Raw genomic sequence first — 18,568 nt, 5'->3', positions numbered from 1 at the left:
TGAATCAATTTGACTGTATGATCTGGTTGAACTGCAAAGTGCCTTGTGATGACTTCTGTTGTGAATTGGCGCTATATAAATAAACTGAATTGAATGGAAGAGAAAACTGGAGTTAACACTAGGACTCCCAGAATACTGATCCTACTAGAACTACCACAGTTACTCAAATTGACCGGTGGCATTTTTCCCAATGGGATGCAAGGGTAGTGATGATGTCATTGACTGAAATGGTTCTAGTTTGCCATATAAACCCATTGTGGATATGTAGACCTTAAAACAGGCATTTTTTAAAGGTTGTTGTATATGCTATTACTATTTATAGTTTAAATTGTGATCAAAAATAAATCTTTAAAATATATAAGTCTATTTTATTACACAGGTTTGAAGGCTGAAATTATATTTACAAATATATTTACAGTAATTGATTGATCCCGCTGCACATTTCCTGCACAACACCATTTCACATTTATGACAAACATTATTCGAGCGGTTTTTCATAACAATATTTATGTTTTAGGTTTTTATTTTATTAAATTAATGTTAGAATAAAGAAATGTAGAGACAGAAAAAGCCATTTGAAAAAGCAAACATGACAAACATAAGATTAATATAAATAAATTTCTTTTACATCAAAAATATCTAAGCATCAAAATGACTGCCTTGGGAGTTATAGTGTTAAATGTTTAATGGCCTGCACTGTATATATAGCATTTTTTAAAGTCAGGACTTGACCCTAGCACTTTACATTCAGTCATTCCCCCATTCACACACACAGACACACACACACACATCCTGGAGCCCAGGTAGTTTTTCCATTATCTTCATTTCACTGAAGGCCCGCTTACCTCCAGCCAGTCACAGGTAGAGATAGGAAAATATGAAGCAAGTTCTTCATTTCCAATAAGAATGTTTGTGTGCATGGTTTTTTCATGCCTTTGAAATCTTTCATAAAGCTTTCTGCATTTTATGTTGAATATTTAAATTCTATTGAATTTAATGCACTAGTTGATCTTTTCTCTACTCCATAGGAGAACTGCAGTCACAGCAGGCTAAATATGGCCTTTTTTGATATTCTGTATATCAGCCTGTCCCAAAAATGTTATCCCGTCCATTGTGGGAGGTAGGATAGGTTAGATACTTTGGGAATTCTCTGCCCACTGAATATGCTGGCAGTTAATTTGCCAACTCTGTGAAAGACTTATCTCTGTGTGTTGCCATTAAAAGCACAACATTCACTTGATCTGAATCAGTCATCCTGCGCTGTGGCTACGCTGTAATCCATGAGGATCATGGCATGATCCGTCTCTGAGCCACTATGCCTGTATTTTTAATGGTCAGCATGTCAATTTTGTCCCCCCCGTCCTGGGCCTAGGACAATTGACCAGTGTGTCCCCGCCCCCTGTTGGCGGGCGTGCTGTTGGATGACAAACACCAACAGTACCTAGTGTCTCTAATGAATGGGCAGCATGATTTTATTTTTGTTTTCACACAACTTTGCATACACACTTAGCTGATACTGCTTCAAATTATCTTTCACCATCAATTCAAATAAAACCACAGTAACATATATAATCATTAGCCTTGAGAACTAAAGTCTACCAAACTGCACCACATTAAAAGCACTGTAAGAAAGTAACTCCAGCTGTATGCCTTAGAAAAAAAAGAGATATCTTTAGATAACAACGGACAAAATATCTGTTGTTATCAATGAATTGGGTCCATTAAATATTACTGCTGAGTGAGATCAGTGGGACCCAATTTGTAACAAATGCACTACATTATTTTATGCACAAGTGACATTAATTTCGCATGACACTGAAATCACTGAAGTATTGGATTAGGTGGGTATCTGAACAGAGCAAAAAATTTGATAGGAACATATTTAACCATTACTGCATATGCTCTGATTACAATCAGAGCTGAATATTAAAATTTTAATATGCTGCAATCCAAAGAACCCAAGCAAAGGTTCCTTACCATAGAGCCTGTAAACTGCTCTGGCAATCTCCAGTAGTATGGCTCAGACAAAGCCCCTGCAACCAGTTCTGCATGAACAAGGATCTCAGGGTGCTGGAAGCTAACTCCTGTCCTCTTCTCCACAGTATTGGATTTATCCACCAGGGGGAGCACAGTCTGCTCTGGCCTCAGTGTCAACTGTAGTACAAGAAAATAAAACAGTATAGTCATGAATAGCGATATATTTCAAGTTTTATATTACAGCTGTAAACTTAATATATTGTTCCATTTGTAAAAGAACACAGGATGTATTGAGTAAAATATAATTTAAAATCATGTAAAATGACTTCAACAATGTCCTAAAAAAACAAGAAAACACACAAAACAGTTCTGAGTGAAATATTCATTTGCTTCATTTTTCTTCATTTAAACTGAAAAGAAATGTTCCTGAAAAGGGCTAAGATTCTACAACCATTGAACAGGAAGGATGACTAATTTGAGTCACTACAAAAAGTCTCAACTGAGCTCCTACCGGTTTTAAAAATATAAAAAAGGTAATGAGTTGAGAACTGAGAGCCATGGTGCTGTAATCCTTTTTCCCTTCAAAAATGTCTTTTTAAAACAAATTTCTGAAAACTGAACACCATGTTGTATGTCATACTCCTCTTTCTCCACTTTTACAGCTCATTTCATGTCAAAATACTTTCAAAATTAGTGCCATTACTAGAAAAAAAATAACACAAGTGGCGGCAAAGTGGTTAGGGGATAGAGCTTGGAATCCTGAGGTTCAGAGTTTGAGCCCCACTCCCACAGACTGCCACTCTGTGTCCCTGAGCAAGACCCTTAACCCCAGACTGCTCCCAGGGTGCCCCACGATTGCAGCCCACTGCTCCCTAAGGGGTGGGTTAAATATAGAGGTAAAATTCTCCCAAGTGAGATCAATAAAGTTAAATTATTTTTATCATTAAAAAAAATAAACACCATCAATGCCACTTTACATAAAAATGAACTTGGCAGTTCCCAAAAGGAGGAAACATTTAAAGAGCTGTTTAAATTATGTATAACAGGTGTATTTATTACTGAGATATAATTTTTCTTTTTTTTTTTTTAAAGAACTAAATGGTAAAAAGCCATGATTATGGTTCCATATGAAATAAAAACTAGGGCCAAGTGTCAGAGAAGGTAATTTTCTGAAATAGTAGGTGTTTGTTGGGGGGCATAACAAGCATCCATTAAAACACTGTACTTCGATAAAAAAAAAAAAATAAAAAAAAAAAAGACTGAAAGAAACATTACTTACTGAGAAAGAACAACATACTTTTTAAAGTTTCTCCGACAATAGACTTTGACCTCCAGGAATAGTTAAAGCAAGGCAAAAACATCTAATTTCTTTGTGGGTATAAGTGAAATGTACAGCGTCGGCTTCCTTTCTTGTCGTTTGATATACAGGCATCATTTCAGCTATTTTCACAGAGGAGAAGAGATAAAAGAAAAACCTTTTCTTTTGAATTTCATATGTTGCAGTTCAATATTGCTTGAATATAATCAGAGCTTGATATTGGCTGTGGGTTGTGGTTGAGTGGACGAAAATAGACCCATCTTACCAAGCCTCTGATGCCATCTCTCTGCTCGTGTAACCGTATGATTAAGATAAGAAAAAACAGAAAAAAAAAAAAAAAAANATATTGCTTGAATATAATCAGAGCTTGATATTGGCTGTGGGTTGTGGTTGAGTGGACGAAAATAGACCCATCTTACCAAGCCTCTGATGCCATCTGTCTGCTCGCCTAACCGTATGATTAAGCAAAGAAAAAACAGAAAAAAAAAAAAAAAAAAAAAAAAAAAAAAGACCAAAACCTGCTTAAAGCAGAACAAACAAAGTAAACATCAGGACATGCAGTGTCTTGTAAAACTATAAAAATTGAACTTTATTTATCTTACACTGTATGTTGCAGGCCAAAAGTGTAATGTATCTAATGTGTGATTATATTGGATAGCCCGACACAAGGAAACAGCTAATTGGTAGATATAAAATTCTGTTATGCTTCTCAAAATGTACATAAATTAACTAAATACATAAAGACAACAGATCACTCTTCAAATCGGTCTGGGGTTTCATTGCTGCATTTAAATGGGAAATGTATTAAAATGACTCCCCTCTACTATATTATGTATAAAACCAGGACCCCAAAGATGCAATGATATTTGCTATCATTCCAGGCACATATTAACCATAACATTTTCTCATTTTGATTAAAACATTGACATCTTTATAAGTTCCGAGTACAACAATCCTGCAGCAGATTATCCTCTCTTACCAGTTGACAGTTACAGAATGTAGAATCATTGCTTTAATTATTATTTTTTTAAGTTAAAGCTGCTTTTGTCGAATATACATTTTTGAATGGAGATCATCTCTTTTAACCCTACTACTATAAATACATAGACTGGCTTTTTTTTTTTTTATGTTCCTGTTTGTGCAATTACTTTATGTAATATGTGAAAAACTTTAGAGGATCTTTCCATTGAATCTCAGAGACAGGTCTTCCATTTTATTGGGGTTAAATGAGGTGCCTTAAAAAAACCACTGAGACCATCTAGTACAGTGTGTGTTGGCGGCATATTTGCTGCCTTTGCTGATGTGATATTGACATTTTTTGGTTGGCGAGCCAGAGGCACATCAGAAGGAGGAGTGTTTGTCCGGGAACCTCTGACAACAATATGCCATCTGTAGAGCTGATTGATCGCTGGTTCCAATTATTAGGCTTTTTTTTTTTTTTTGTCTACTATATCTGTTTTATTCCTGTCATCCTAAAGAAAAAAAAGACTGTTTTCCATTTCAGTGTTGAGGAGTTTGACGTTGCTGTCCCACATTGCACAGAGGAAGAAAGACCATCCACAGCTTATAGTTTGAGCACCTGCAGTAAGACAAGGCTGTGGATGACCAACTGAAGAATGACCCCTGTAAAGCCCCTGTCACACCTTATCGATTTAGACAGGGTATGCCTGACATCCCAGAATCTCCTAAAACGTTGACATACACTGAACTTTGTGTGTATTTTTTCTTTATTTTATTTATTTCCAACGACAGCTTAACCTTTTTATGCCCGGTCTGCATAGAAAGATGTCTTTGATCGCGGTATTAACCTGGCTGCTGTTTACCGCCTGCCCAAAAAAAAAAGGAGAAAAAGACAGAAAGAAGCTTTGCAGTCGCAGCAGATTCAGCATCATGTCTACTAGGAAGATGGTTGGTCGTAGTCGTGAGCGTGAACGCAAGGAGGATCCTTCACACCTTCTCACTCACCCCATGATGGGGATGCAGTCTGGAGGAGAACTGAAGGTTTCCTCCTGTGAACCTCCTTTTATACCAAAACGCTGCCAATACGCCATTAAATAGTAGCTTTAAGTTAGAAACAAGTTCAGCCATTGTCTTGAACAGAGTTACAACACTACAAAATGTATTATTTCCTGCGCTTTTCCGCTAGATAATTGACCATGCAATGGAGAAAAACAAATTCACATCAGGTTTACATTATTAATGATGAAATATACATAATTGATTTAATTATTGGACTGAATGAAAATAGGACTTAAAAAAAGCCCTAATTCATTCTTCATGTCCTGAGCTGCATTTAGTGGTGCTACTCCAGTTACTATATTGTTAATCTGAGATTGTCAGTCTAGATGCACAGCCATCTCTTAGTAAGTTTATATTTATTCCACACCCCTTTCATTTTCAGATGAAGTACTAAATTGCACCCAAAGTTATTGACACCTGCTTTACAGTACATCTATCCCTCAACCCATTATTCGTTCCTTATAATGCTGTCTAATTACCAACGTTCACTAACAAATGGTCGTATTTATGCTGAATTTATTACAGTAAACAAAATCTTGGGTAAAAATATTAGTGATTTCCTTAACCAGTTCTGTTACATTTCATTAACGTTCGACAGCTGAAATATAAATACACACACCGACAAGCACATGTTCTTCATCATGCATTTTCAATGTACAAAATAAACCACGCTTAATGAATACGCCTTTTAATAAAGCCAATTCAGTAATTTGTTATGCTGGTCAAGAGTTCAATATTTTATTTGTAAAGTATTCTACTACACATACGTTTGTATTCATTAAACACCATGCGTTCCTGTGTAGTGCGAGTTTCAGTGTAAATGTGACTTTTGTAAATGTGTATAGAAAGTCATAATGTGTGAGAGCACTTGTATTTCCCACTTCACTTAGTGTAATCTCACGATTCAGTGGTTCAGAGAAAATCTCTCTTTCCAATAAACTTCCCAATTTTTATGTATTTTTCTGCCAGTTTTCTCTCCCTGAATCCTGCTCTTGACAACTTTAAATGAACGCTTGTTGATGAAATGAAGCTTCCCTTTTCTAAAACATTCAGCACAAAAACTGCAACATATTACTGAAGAAAAATAATTCTGTAATGTGTTTTGTGCTTTAAAAATATACCTGTCTGCATCAAATGTGTATTTATTGTACTGTAACTATGCCAATTGCACATAAACTCTTTCACATATTTAAGGTAAAATGTAATTTTCATTCTGTGCCACTTAAGATTATACAACAGCAAAAATGTAACTTCCTATCAAAAGAAAAAACTTCAAACTTCATTTTGTTGAGTTTGCAAAATTGAAGGTTTCATTAATGTACATTAGTATAGCAATTTATGTAAAAAAAATAAAATAAAATAACATAGGCAGTCTAGATTCCTTAAGAAATGTATGTACCCATTTGGAAAAGAAAAATTTCCATATGCTGCCACAGATCCAGTGAAACAAATAAAAATCATGTATTTTTACCCATTTGAGTATGGCACCTTACTGTGCTACGTAGGTGGTGTACTAACAAACCTTTCTTACAACTATAAACATGCATCATCAGAATCTTAAAAAGAAAAAAATTCTAATAAAAATGTCAAAGAGTTGCTTAGCTTTGCTCATATTAATCAAAACTTACAAGTTAAACATTTAATACTCACCAACATCCTTATGAGTCCTCGTGCCTCCGTGCATGAGCGTGTTAGTCCATAACAGTAGCACTTGCTGCAGCCAAGAGGATTTTTTTCAGATAGTCCAAATGTATCTGACTTACATTGATCACAATTGTGTCCTTCCACATTTTCCTAAAGAGAAACAAAGAAACCGATAGATTTCATTTGTTATTTTTTTTAATAATTTTGAGGTTCTTCTCTCCTATATCCTTATTAAAGGATAGTTTTATTATGTTTAAACTTTTACCCAGTAAAAAGTTAAAATTAGATGTTAAAAACTTTGCATTTACAAAATCTTATTTTACGCTCTGGGTATTCAGAATTCCACATTAAAGATAGTATATATGGTAGGTCATAAGGTCATTTGAAACTTTTTCAGCATCATCTCAAGACATCAGCCAGGAAGTAAGAGCTACGGGACACTTCCTGTCCCCAGGGATACTGAAAAACATCAGTCAGTGTTTTAATTGTCCATCACAAAGCTCTGATCTAGGTGTCACAGGAAATTTACAGGCTGATCCAAGAAGGGTTTGGGCAAAAATCCCAGCAAACTTTTCAAGAAAACCTTATTATTGTAAATTCTAAACCAGACCCTTGCCTTACATTTGAAAATTAGTTTTAACAAGAAATTCACAAAAAATAACCATTTTCTCTTTTTAAAAGATTCATCCACACCTGAACAAAAACTGTACTCCTGGCTAGCCGAAAATAGCAATGAACAAGTCTTTTTATACAGTGTAAATTATTTTTTTCCCCAATAAAATTGTGGCATTTTAGAGGTTTCTCAAAATAAAAAAGAGCAGATGTATTAATATAAAAACTGTTTCAAAAAGGAGTAGAAATGATAAAATTCAATTGCGCTTAATTTATGACGAATTTTAAACAACCAACATTAAAAAAAAACAAATTGACGGAGAGACAAGTGACAGATGAGTGACAAGCAGTCAGACTCATGTCTTTTATGAAAGAAGATAACACAAACTACCTGATATCTCATTAAATTTTATCAATCAGTTGTCATTAATACAGAGAAGAGGAACCTGTGGTGTATGAGATTGTCATCTGTCTGATAAAATCTCTCTATCACCTGAACATGCCTTGAATTAATCAGAAATAGAAGCTTGTCACAGAAAGTGATGATTAATTAATGACTCTGGATCTTATCTGTCTATGTAGTTTGTGAATATATGCTTCACGTCTATTGAAAGGTTTTGAGGCAAGAAAGAGCAACATCAATGAAAAAGAAAAAAAACGTTTGTTTTTAGTTTTTCTTATTTGAACCATACCTGTATTATCAGGGACACGTGTTATTTTTACAAAAATGAAAAATTGATCACATAAAACCTCACAAACTTCACCTTTTGAACAATGCCAAATAATTTGTCTTTGCTTCAAAAAGGATAAACTCAAACAACAGAAGAATCAGAATGATTGCAAACGGATAAAAAAAAACAAGAAATGACCCACACAAACAAAGATGAACCATGTAGTTTTACCTTGCAGCTACATTTTCCTGTTCGGTCCGCACAGGCACATACTCCTTTCTCCCGGTCGCAGGTCTCGCAGTCCGAACCTGCAACACTGCACTCACACGGAATACACTGTAAAATGTGAATACAAACAATGCAAGGTTAAAATAACATATGCTCTGCACGGATTTTTACTAGCTATAGGCCGGCATTAGGGTTTTAATTAATTAAACATCATCTAAGCAGATGAGTTATCTTTAAGCTGTAGTGGAGGATGTTCTTTTTCCGGGTGGATCATCTAAATCCAAAAAAACTGTCAATCATTCTGGTGATACGTTTACGTAAGGCCGTCCAACATTCTCGTCCCCGTTTTCACTTACTGGTGGTGTGCCTGACGTACAATCTTCTTTTGTAAAGTAAGTTTGTATGAGCAATGCAAACAACTTTTCAAAAAGAGTGAGCACAAGGAGTAATGGGATCGTGCATTCTCTCTTGCACGCATTTAATAGACAGTCCCTCCCAGGAACGGGTACAGGGGTGTGCATGTGCATTTTTCTTTTTTTTTCAAAAGTGTAGAGGGTAGGTCTTTTTCAAAAATTCACAAAAATCCTTCACTATACCTTAAATGTTTTTTTTTATTCATTTATTTGTAAAAACGAAAAAAAGTTTACTAGTAAGTAACTCCTCCACATTCAATTTATTTTTTTGTCATATAGACTTTTGTAAAATTCATACTGATATTCTACAAAAGTTATGTTGCCAAAAATTGGTAGTCAAACTACCCAAGTGACTAAAGATTAAACCTCATAGTTTGTGGTTTACCAACATAGAAAAAAAAAAAAAAGAAAAAGACAGAAACATGTAGTTGACACAGAGGCTGTACTGCATAAAACATCTTTAATTTTGACCTTTTACCTGAGGGAAGTCTCTGTACCCGATTTGACATTCATCACATTTCTCTCCTCTGAAGGAAGCGCGACATTTGCAGCAGCCTGTGTTCACGTTGCACTGCTGGGTCTCTGAGCCGATCCCATTGCAGCCACACTCCTTTTTCCCACAAACACAAACATGAGTGCAAGTTACCTTTTTTTTTTTCATAAACATTATAAAAATTCTACAGCAGTGAAATATAGTTTAAGTTTCTTTTAAGCATTTTATGGTTTTGGATTATTTTTCAGCATTGGGGTGAGTAGAAAATGAAGGCTAATCATGTTTTGGGTGTACTATTCCTTTAATAATAGGTCTTGGCATGAGTAAATTAGGTATTTATAAAGTAAAAAAAAAAAAATTCTATCTAGCAAATACAATCTCATTTATTGCATAAAATAGAGATTTTTAAACTTATCAATAACCGTAAACCTTAAAGCCATGTATCTTCCTTTAATGCTTATACTGAGTTGTAGAAATAGAAAAGTCAAGCTTTAAAAGGAATATTTCTGATTGGAATGTTTTTAATAATTTATTAATAAAATGCGGTGGGTCCTTATAAATCCTGTATAAAACCCTAAAACCCTCTTTTGCCAGAACTACTGTACAGGTTTATTATCAAACCTACTTTAAGGTATATAATTTTAAGAAAAAAATTACTATTTTAATTTTATTTTATTTTTTATTTAACCTTTAACCTCTTTTTCAAGAGAGACCTGGCCAAGGTAGCAGCCAAACCACAGGAAGTTCATACATATTTACAACATATTACATTTTTCATAATAAAAAATTTGAAAAAAATAAATAAAATAAAACAATAAAATCAGAGCAGTATGTTAAAAAACATAGAACATCTCAAGAAAAACAAGCACATATCTCCATCACTACATTCTTCATGGTTGCTTTAATTTCATTAATGGACACGAGAGTTTCTAATTTGAGCTCTTTCTGGAGGTTATTCCATCCCAAAGGTGCAGAGTAGGAGAATGCAGTTTTTCCCAACTCAGTTGAAACTCGGGGTACATTAAAAAGTAACCACTGAGAGGAGCGCAACTGATAACTACCAGAACTCACAGAGAGGAGGTTACAGAGGTACAGTGGGAGTTTACCAAGTATTGCTTTATAGATAAAGTTATACCAGTGCTGTTTTTTCGGATTTTTTGTTGTTTTCCACCCACTTGGTTCTTAAGGATTGCGTTGTTGGTTAGGGGCTTTGGATTTTTTATTGTCTTGTTGTTGTGTGTTGTACTGTGTGTCTATGTGACGCGATGTGGGGTGTGGCGTGTGTGTGTACTATATCTCTCTATTCTCTCTCAGAAAAAAAGTAGCTTCTACAAGTTTCTTCTTAGCACTGAAGGTAAAACAAGATTTGTTTCTGAAGTAAAAACCAAGCTTTACTTTAAGCCTCTTCACTAATGTATTGATATGTACTTTAAAAGAAAGCTTATCATCTATCCATATTCCCAAGTACTTGTATGAAGACACTCTCTCTAAAGCATAATAAAAGCTGTATCACAAAAATGTAAAGCCCCTATAGAATGCAGGTTTGTTTTGATTACTGCCTTGCACACTGTAAACATTATTTTGAAGAGCTTCATGAGGTACTCCCCTTAAAATGTAAATACAGTACATTTGAACCAAATCTTATTTATGTACTAGCTTACATTGTCTTCCTCATAAAGGGGTTTAGCCCTAACTTACCATTTTGATTAATAAACTGTCTCACCTTACATCCAGTTGTGATATCATGGCCCCAGTGGTTGGGTGCACAGCGGTCACACCTCTCACCAATTGTGTTGGGAGGGCAGATGCACTGTCCAGTATTCGCATCACAGTTGTTTCCCACATGACTGCACTGGCAGGCTGTGAGATAGGAAAATAACAAAAGCAAACCCACTGAGTACAATAAAACAAAAAGACTGTAGATGGCACAATAAGTATTTTTAAATATACCATAACCAAGGTATTCAAAATACAATATCATTAGATTCATTACATCCAATTCTACAAACTCAGTATAGCTTACAAGATCATTAAAGCTAACGGTCACACACTGATTGGGTGAGTGGAAACAGCTGTGATGATTAACAAAAAGAAACAGGTGTAATGATTTGAATGCTGGGGCAAGAAGATAGGCTCTGGAGGATGTTTGATGAACAAAACTGAAATAATTGACAAAAAATGTTAAAGAATGAAATAAAATAAAAAATCTCATTGTAAAATATATATTATAATAATACTTATTGATCCCAAAAAATTACATTTAGTATCTTGTCTAACCTTTTTTGGCAAAATTTCTGGTCCAATTGCATCTTCCCATTTTACCATTAAGACAATATAGAGAAAAAAAAAAACAAAAACAATAAAGAATTATTTTTACACTATAACAGACATTACTATTGACTGAGCTTTTTGCAGCAAATATTCTTCCAACCTCAGACTGGTAACCTTTGGTTAAATTAAAAGATTTTCCCCAGAATAATTAGCTTTGTAATTTCAACGTTACTGTACCGTATTTAAACCAAAGAAAAAAACGCACTCTATTAATTTTATTCAAAATCACTTTTAAAACTTAACAGATGCTGCCCAATTTCCAACAGTGACTGATACATTTTATATTTAATTTTTTAAACACAACTGAGAAAAGTTCCAAGTATTATATATCTCTAAAAGGAGCAGGATCTTACATTTGATATCTTCTCTCCAAAGTTACTATATACAAACTGAATATTGTAAAGGGGAGTATTTTTAGAGCAACTTCATTAGAAACATGTATGCTTGTACAGAATTGGTTGAGAGCAATTGCAGTGCTCCTCTTTTTTTTCATTCAATTTTTTCTTTAATTTGATTTACAGTGCCATAAAATTTATTTTGGTAGTACAGGTAAATGCTTCAGGGAAATTTCTGTACCAAACAGATAAAAATTAGAATATCAAGAATTCTAATATGCAAATGTATCTTTATAGCACTTATAATTTTAACATTTGATATTAAGATAAAGCTGTCATGTTTGTTCAAAACTAAAATAGTATTTTCGGATAAATGGTTGCTTGGTGTTATTATTGTGCCTTGCTTGTGTTGTTTTAAGTATAAGAACAAATAATGGCAAACTTCTCTTCATATGAAAGTCATGCATCAGGAAAAATGTGCATATTAAATATTAGTCCTGCGTTGTGCAGTATACAGGGGGGTAACGAGGAGCAATTGGCCTCTCACGACCACCTCCTGATCCAGAATCGTAAAGTCGGTTGATAACCAAACATATACTGTATAAAATTCAGTCGCCCTAGTAAGGTGTCCATCTCTGGACGTGTGGTTTTACAACTTACAGCATGAGCAGTTAGATCGGATCAGAGTGTTGGGCTGTACAGTGTAATAACATACATAGTGTGTAGTGAACTTTTAAACTATGCAGTTGTCATAAAGTTTGAGCTGTAGCTCAGCTGTACAGTGTATGCCCACCTATAGTAATCCAATAAACTGCAGATCAGACTAAGGCTACATTCACACTACAGGCCTTGATGCTTAATTCCGATTTTTTTGTGAAATTCGATTTTCTTGCGTTGCCGTTTATATTTCCAAATATATGCGACTTGTATGTGATCACCTGTGTGAACTGCAGTCATACAACGCAAGTGTCCCGCATGCGCAGTAGAGGACGCAATGACTTCACAGGCCAGTGTGCTCTATGTTTCCGGAAGTAAAAATGGATGGTAGTGCCGGCGTGCATCTAGCGGTCTTTTCTATATGGTTAAACATAAATACTGCTCTCCGCATCATCATCTGCCATGGTTGTTGTTTTTCTTGCCGCTTCTGCGTAGCAAGATGCAGAATAGTGTCCTTTGTCGGGTATTTATGACGTTCAGATCAGATGAATCCGACTTGGCCGTTCAGACACAGGTCGCATTTGAAAAGATCAGATTCGTATCGGATTCAGGACCACATAGCCAAGTGTCCGGGGTTGGATTGGAAAAAAATCGGATCTGTGTTGTTCAGACAGCCATTAAAAGATCAGATCCAGGTCGCATATGAGCCAAAAAATCGGATTTGGGTCACTTCATGCTGCAACGTGAACGTAGCCTTAGCGTGCATCATGTAAACACAACAACCAACCAAACAACCAAACAAAATATTCTGATTAAATTCAGCATGAAACTCTAATCTAACTGGTTTATGCTGATTGACTCCTTATGAGGCAACCTGACAGACTGTCGATGTGACAAAACTTCTGCTTTGAGCAGTTATATGCTATGCCGGAATTTTCCTATTGGCATGCTGATATATGTGATTGATATAGTTAATGTAAATGGTAAAATCAGATTTTTCTGTTGTTTTGGAGTCCGATTAATGTTTTAAAAATTTTATAGTTTGTGCATGTAAAAATAGCTACTTCTTCGTCTTTTAATGCAAAAGCACTTTCTTTTTAGAAGAAGACTTAAGCTCTCATCTTACGTGTGCAGCCGCCCTCCTGGAAGTTGAAGAATCCTCTTGAGCATCTGTCACATTTGGGTCCAGTGACACCTGGCTGACAACGACACTGACCCATTTCATCACAGTCGAAAGACTTTGAGCCGAATGAGTTGCAGTGACATGGAACACACACTCCACCTGTGGTGACACCATGAGTCTGAGCCTGAAAAAACAAACAAAGCAGCACATGTTAAGATGGTTAAAAGTAAAAGGCACAAACTTAGCAAAAAGTCACAAAAACTCTTTGTAAAAAGAAATTCGGTTGCTGTTATTTAATGGGGAAAACGTCTTTAAAAACCAAGTAAATTGAGACATTTTTATGTATCTCTATATGCGTGTCTCTTTAAATTTTAGTAGCTCTTGCATTAAAACGCTAAAGCTTACTGTTTTTTTATTGTTCAAGAAACCACACAACATGCAGGATGCTATTTGGAGTATAAAATGTTAGACAGCATGCATTATCTTCTACACGCTGTTTTATTAAAAACAAACATAAATACCCAGAAAGACAATTATTGTTTTATCACAACTGATATTAGTCTTCACCTTTATTCCTTTACAAAAAAAAGACAACAAATCATTTTCCCACATAAGCTGAAAACCAAAACACCCATGCTGCTGCAAACACAACCACTGCCATCCACATGCAGGGTGTGTTACCCCTGTCTGAGGTCTGTAAGCTCCCCTGGGACAACCCCCTGATGTGCGGGAGGTCCCCCCCCACCTCTGCTGCACAGCTTCAATGGGAAGACTCTCAATAGGCCGCCGCGTCTCCCGCCTCTCGTAACCTAGGCGACGAAGGTTACAGCGTCGGCCGACAAAGCCAGGTCGGCAAATGCAGCGGCCCTCTGTGTCACAGCGCTGAGACGTGGAGCCGTAAGGACTGCAGCGGCAGGGCATACATTCCTGGAGCTCAACGTCCCACCACCAGTTAGCCTGGACCAGTCACAATCCAGATGGATAGATGGGAGGCAAAGGGTTGATAAGAATAAGTGAGGAGTGAAAATAAAATTAGGAAAATGCAGATGAGGAAAAATGCTACTGAAGCATCTCCAGTGTTATTTGTTTGTGGCTGTTGAAATAAATAGTTAGATTATAGTAAAAGTTTGCATAGACAACAGCAAGGCTTTAATATAAAACAACTTCTGTCTCATTATTCAATGTTTTGAAGCTTAAAAAAGTCAAAGGAAGGACAGTGTTTAGTCTTTAGCCCTTTTGATATTTCCCAAATAGATTTTTAGATAGCTTTCAAGAATAAAGTAGGAAAAATTAATAACATGGCAGTGAGGAAAATAAATGATTAAACATCTTAAGAAGCTCAGACTTTAAAGATAAAACGATAAACGATCCAATGGTAACAGACAATTTTTTATTTGGTCTAAACCAGTGATGCTAAATCTCTACCAGGTAATGTAACGGCATTGACCAAAATTCACAATTAAAATTCACAATTGGTCACAATTAGCAAGCTTTTAGAAGAACCAAAGGTATGCAGACAGTAATTCCAAGGAAAAAAGAAGCATGTCCCGAAACAGATAACAGGGCCGCTGACGAAGAGAAGCAAAGTTGATGAAGATATATATTTTTTTGTCATTTATTTTACAGTACATCTGAACATGGTTGATTTAAAAATAAAAGCCACCTTTTAGAAACCTCCAAAAGAGTAAAAGCAAGGAACACATTTGGCTGTTTTAGTGAGTGGCTGCTCTTATAGTTTTACCGCTGCTGTCATTTTCTGTTTAGAACTAACACAATGTTTGGAAATTTTCTCTCTCTCTCACACACACACACCCACACACACCTTTGTTTTCATTACATATGGGAGCATTTCATAGACTTGCATTCCTTTTATGCGGCCTAATCCAGACCCTTACCCTATGTACTTGTAAGTCCTTGCATGTAGGATATTTTACAAAATACTTCTTCAACATTGTAGGTAACACAAGACCACACACACACACACATCCTTATTTTGCTATATGTAGTGAGGACAATGTGTTGAATCTCATTGACCTCCATTTATTGTCAGTCATTTGCAAACCGTTCTATGCCCTAACCCTAAAAATATTGTAAGTCTAAACCTAAGCCAATTGACATCATGTCCTCACTTTACAACTGGTTGTTGAAAAATGGTCCTCACTCTAATGCCTAGACAGGTACACAGTTCCCCATAATATTGCATATTCCTGAGAAATTGTAGCCACAAGTCAACAAATACATGGCAGAAACTGCCCCCCCCCTCCATACACAAACCCAGACACAGGTAGAGCTCGTTTCTAAGTAGGACTGGTTATTTAAACCAGTAATGCAAAAAAAATAACATAATGAATGCTTTTCTCTAATGCTGTTTTTTTTCACTTTGTGGTCAAATCACACCATTTGTATCAACTTGATACATAGAACCCTGATCAGTCCAACAGCGACCATAAATAACAGCAGTCCTTACCTTACACTTATCGCACTGAAGTCCGACTACATTTTCTCTGCACTGGCATTGACCAGTTTCCTTGTCACAAACTTCTGATAGAGAACCATTGGTGTGGCAGTGGCAGGCTGCAAAAGGAGGAAAAAGAAACACTTGAGAAGGAACATTTCACTATAGATATTATTTCTGGGTTGATCCGACTTTGAAGCCTTATGGACAAGGATATAAAGACGCCCCACAGTGTTAGACTGGATGTCCTACTGTATTTACAAGAAAAGTGTTTAAGTGTTTTTTTTAATCAAATTTTTGTTATGTAAATAGTTAAATTGAAAACACGATTCCGATGGGACTCATGCCACATTAGTGCAGAAAAAAGGTGTGCATCAGGTAAATGGTCTGTACTTATTCTGTATACAGTAGCATTTTTTTTCCCAAGTCAGAGAACTTGACCAAAGCATTTGACACTACATTCAGTCATTCACCCATTCGCTCACAGAATTCAACTGTCTTAATCACAGTAGTTGGAATAAGTTGTGTTAATGTTAGGTACAGTAACAGTCTTAAGGAGCTGTTTTTGATACCAGTTTTTTAATATTGTCAACAGCCAAAATATTAAATTCATAAGTTCACACATACCAAATATTTTCAGCTTAATTGCTTAAAAGTAACTTAAAAATTCTTTCATTGCAAAGAGACAAAAAAGGCAACAATCACATCACAACACATATGTTCAAGCAGATTAACAGTTACTGTATGCAAAGTTTTCCAAATACTGCTAAGAAAAGGCTTCTTTGTTGAAAAAGATGCAGCATTTAAGGCATTAAAAGAACAATGAGCACTTAAACACTGTGTTCATCTGCCACATGGTTTATTACTAAATGTTAAGCATTAAAAATAGCTGCAGAACATGGGAGAAAGTCACATTTTATACAATAACAAGGCTTACATTGCAGGGACTCACAGCACAGAGTCCAGATGGTCTCTAAAAGGTTGCAGTAGAGGGGTGTGAAAATGTAAGAGATAAGCAAATACCTGCAGTTTTCTTTTTGTTTTAATATGTTTGTGTTTATACATCCCGAAATGTGGGTCCAAAGCAGTGGTGAATCGGAGTATGCATGCCCTTCTGCAGGCTGTATTAGTGTCCCTGCATATTTCAGAGTATCAGAATGTATTGTTGTGGACATCTGTGGTGAGCTAACTGCTTTCTTTCGTAACCTACAATCACATTTGTCCTTCTGCTTGCTCTTAATTCAAGTTGAAGCAACAGCAGGAGGCAAAACAGACTAGTACTCATGTGTGTCCTTGTTGTGTGATATGGCGTGTGGCACTAATGTTATTACAGAGTGTATGCATAATGTTCTTAGGAGTGTGTGTTTGTGTGTGCTCATCTATGCTTCTAATAGCTTTTTGCAGCAGATGGGAGCTATGATGTTGAAGCTTTTAATTGTGTGTCTGAGGGGTTGATTGGCATATGTAGGTGTGAGTTTTCATCAACTGGGATTTAAGCTCAAAGTTAGCAAAAAAAACATGAAGTCATGCAGGGCATCATAATTAGACTTTATAAGTAAGACTAGGTGGAAATGTGTCTTGATACTCTGCAACAAAATTCTACAATTATTAACTTAACAGATGAGGAAGTGGACGTTATGCAACATGATTAAAAAAAACATGGAATTCCCCTAATGCTTGCAATCAATTAAATATAATCGTCTTTAATAAAGTCAATCATACTATTTTTTCCCTGACCCAAACAACCACTTTCAGTTCAGCTGCAGTCTTGTCAGTTTTCCACTCTTAGTTTGTGGTAGCACTATTTCCAATACCTGTGATATCAGAGTTTTTGAAAATAAGTTTATATAAACTTAAGTTAAAATTGTCCAAATCCAAGGAAAATTAATCAAATTCGAAGAAGCATCTGTTCTTATATCATTAAAGTCACGGTGTACTTCTGATGTACTGTTGCTCTCCAGAAAGCATGAGTATTCAATGACTTGGTAATATCAATGTTCAGCTGTGTCAGGATACACAATATAACCTCTGATGTGATGTTACCACCTTTTTGTAAATATTAATTTAAAAATAAAGGATAAACCAAATGTGGGGTTGCACAGTGGTAGCAGTGGGCAGGAATACTGCCTTGCAAGAAGAAGGTTCTGGGTTTGAATTCTGGCCCGGGGTCTTTCTGCATGGACTTTGCACATTCTCCCTGTGCATGTGTGGGTTCTCTTCGGGTACTCCGGCTTCCTCCCACAGTCCAAAAACATTAGTCTGACGTAGTCCTACTCAATTCTAGTCAGAATA

The 18,568-nt window shown here is 35.8% G+C and overlaps 1 protein-coding gene across 9 annotated transcripts in view; it reads right to left on the bottom strand.

Moving 5' to 3' along the window:
• lama2 (laminin subunit alpha 2) overlaps positions 1–18,568 on the bottom strand; it is a 224,090-nt gene that overhangs the window by 69,560 nt on the left and 135,962 nt on the right. For 6 of the 9 annotated variants that reach the window (XM_015369189.1, XM_015369209.1, XM_015369194.1 and 3 more), the window contains exons 22-29: positions 16,289–16,395; positions 14,503–14,778; positions 13,825–14,005; positions 11,099–11,235; positions 9,361–9,492; positions 8,473–8,577; positions 6,965–7,108; positions 1,978–2,154 (exon numbers count right to left, since the gene is read on the bottom strand). In XM_015369189.1, the coding sequence (XP_015224675.1) occupies positions 1,978–2,154; positions 6,965–7,108; positions 8,473–8,577; positions 9,361–9,492; positions 11,099–11,235; positions 13,825–14,005; positions 14,503–14,778; positions 16,289–16,395 (1,259 nt within the window). The remainder of the gene's footprint in view (positions 1–1,977; positions 2,155–6,964; positions 7,109–8,472; positions 8,578–9,360; positions 9,493–11,098; positions 11,236–13,824; positions 14,006–14,502; positions 14,779–16,288; positions 16,396–18,568) is intronic. The other 3 variants (XM_015369230.1, XM_015369234.1, XM_015369237.1) reach the window with 1 other exon arrangement.

The sequence above is a fragment of the Cyprinodon variegatus genome, unplaced genomic scaffold, assembly GCF_000732505.1.
Source record: "Cyprinodon variegatus isolate N-32 unplaced genomic scaffold, C_variegatus-1.0 Scaffold37, whole genome shotgun sequence".
NCBI lineage: Eukaryota > Metazoa > Chordata > Actinopteri > Cyprinodontiformes > Cyprinodontidae > Cyprinodon > Cyprinodon variegatus.
Note: the sequence above shows the minus strand (reverse complement) of the source record. Positions and strands in the feature narration are given on the sequence as shown.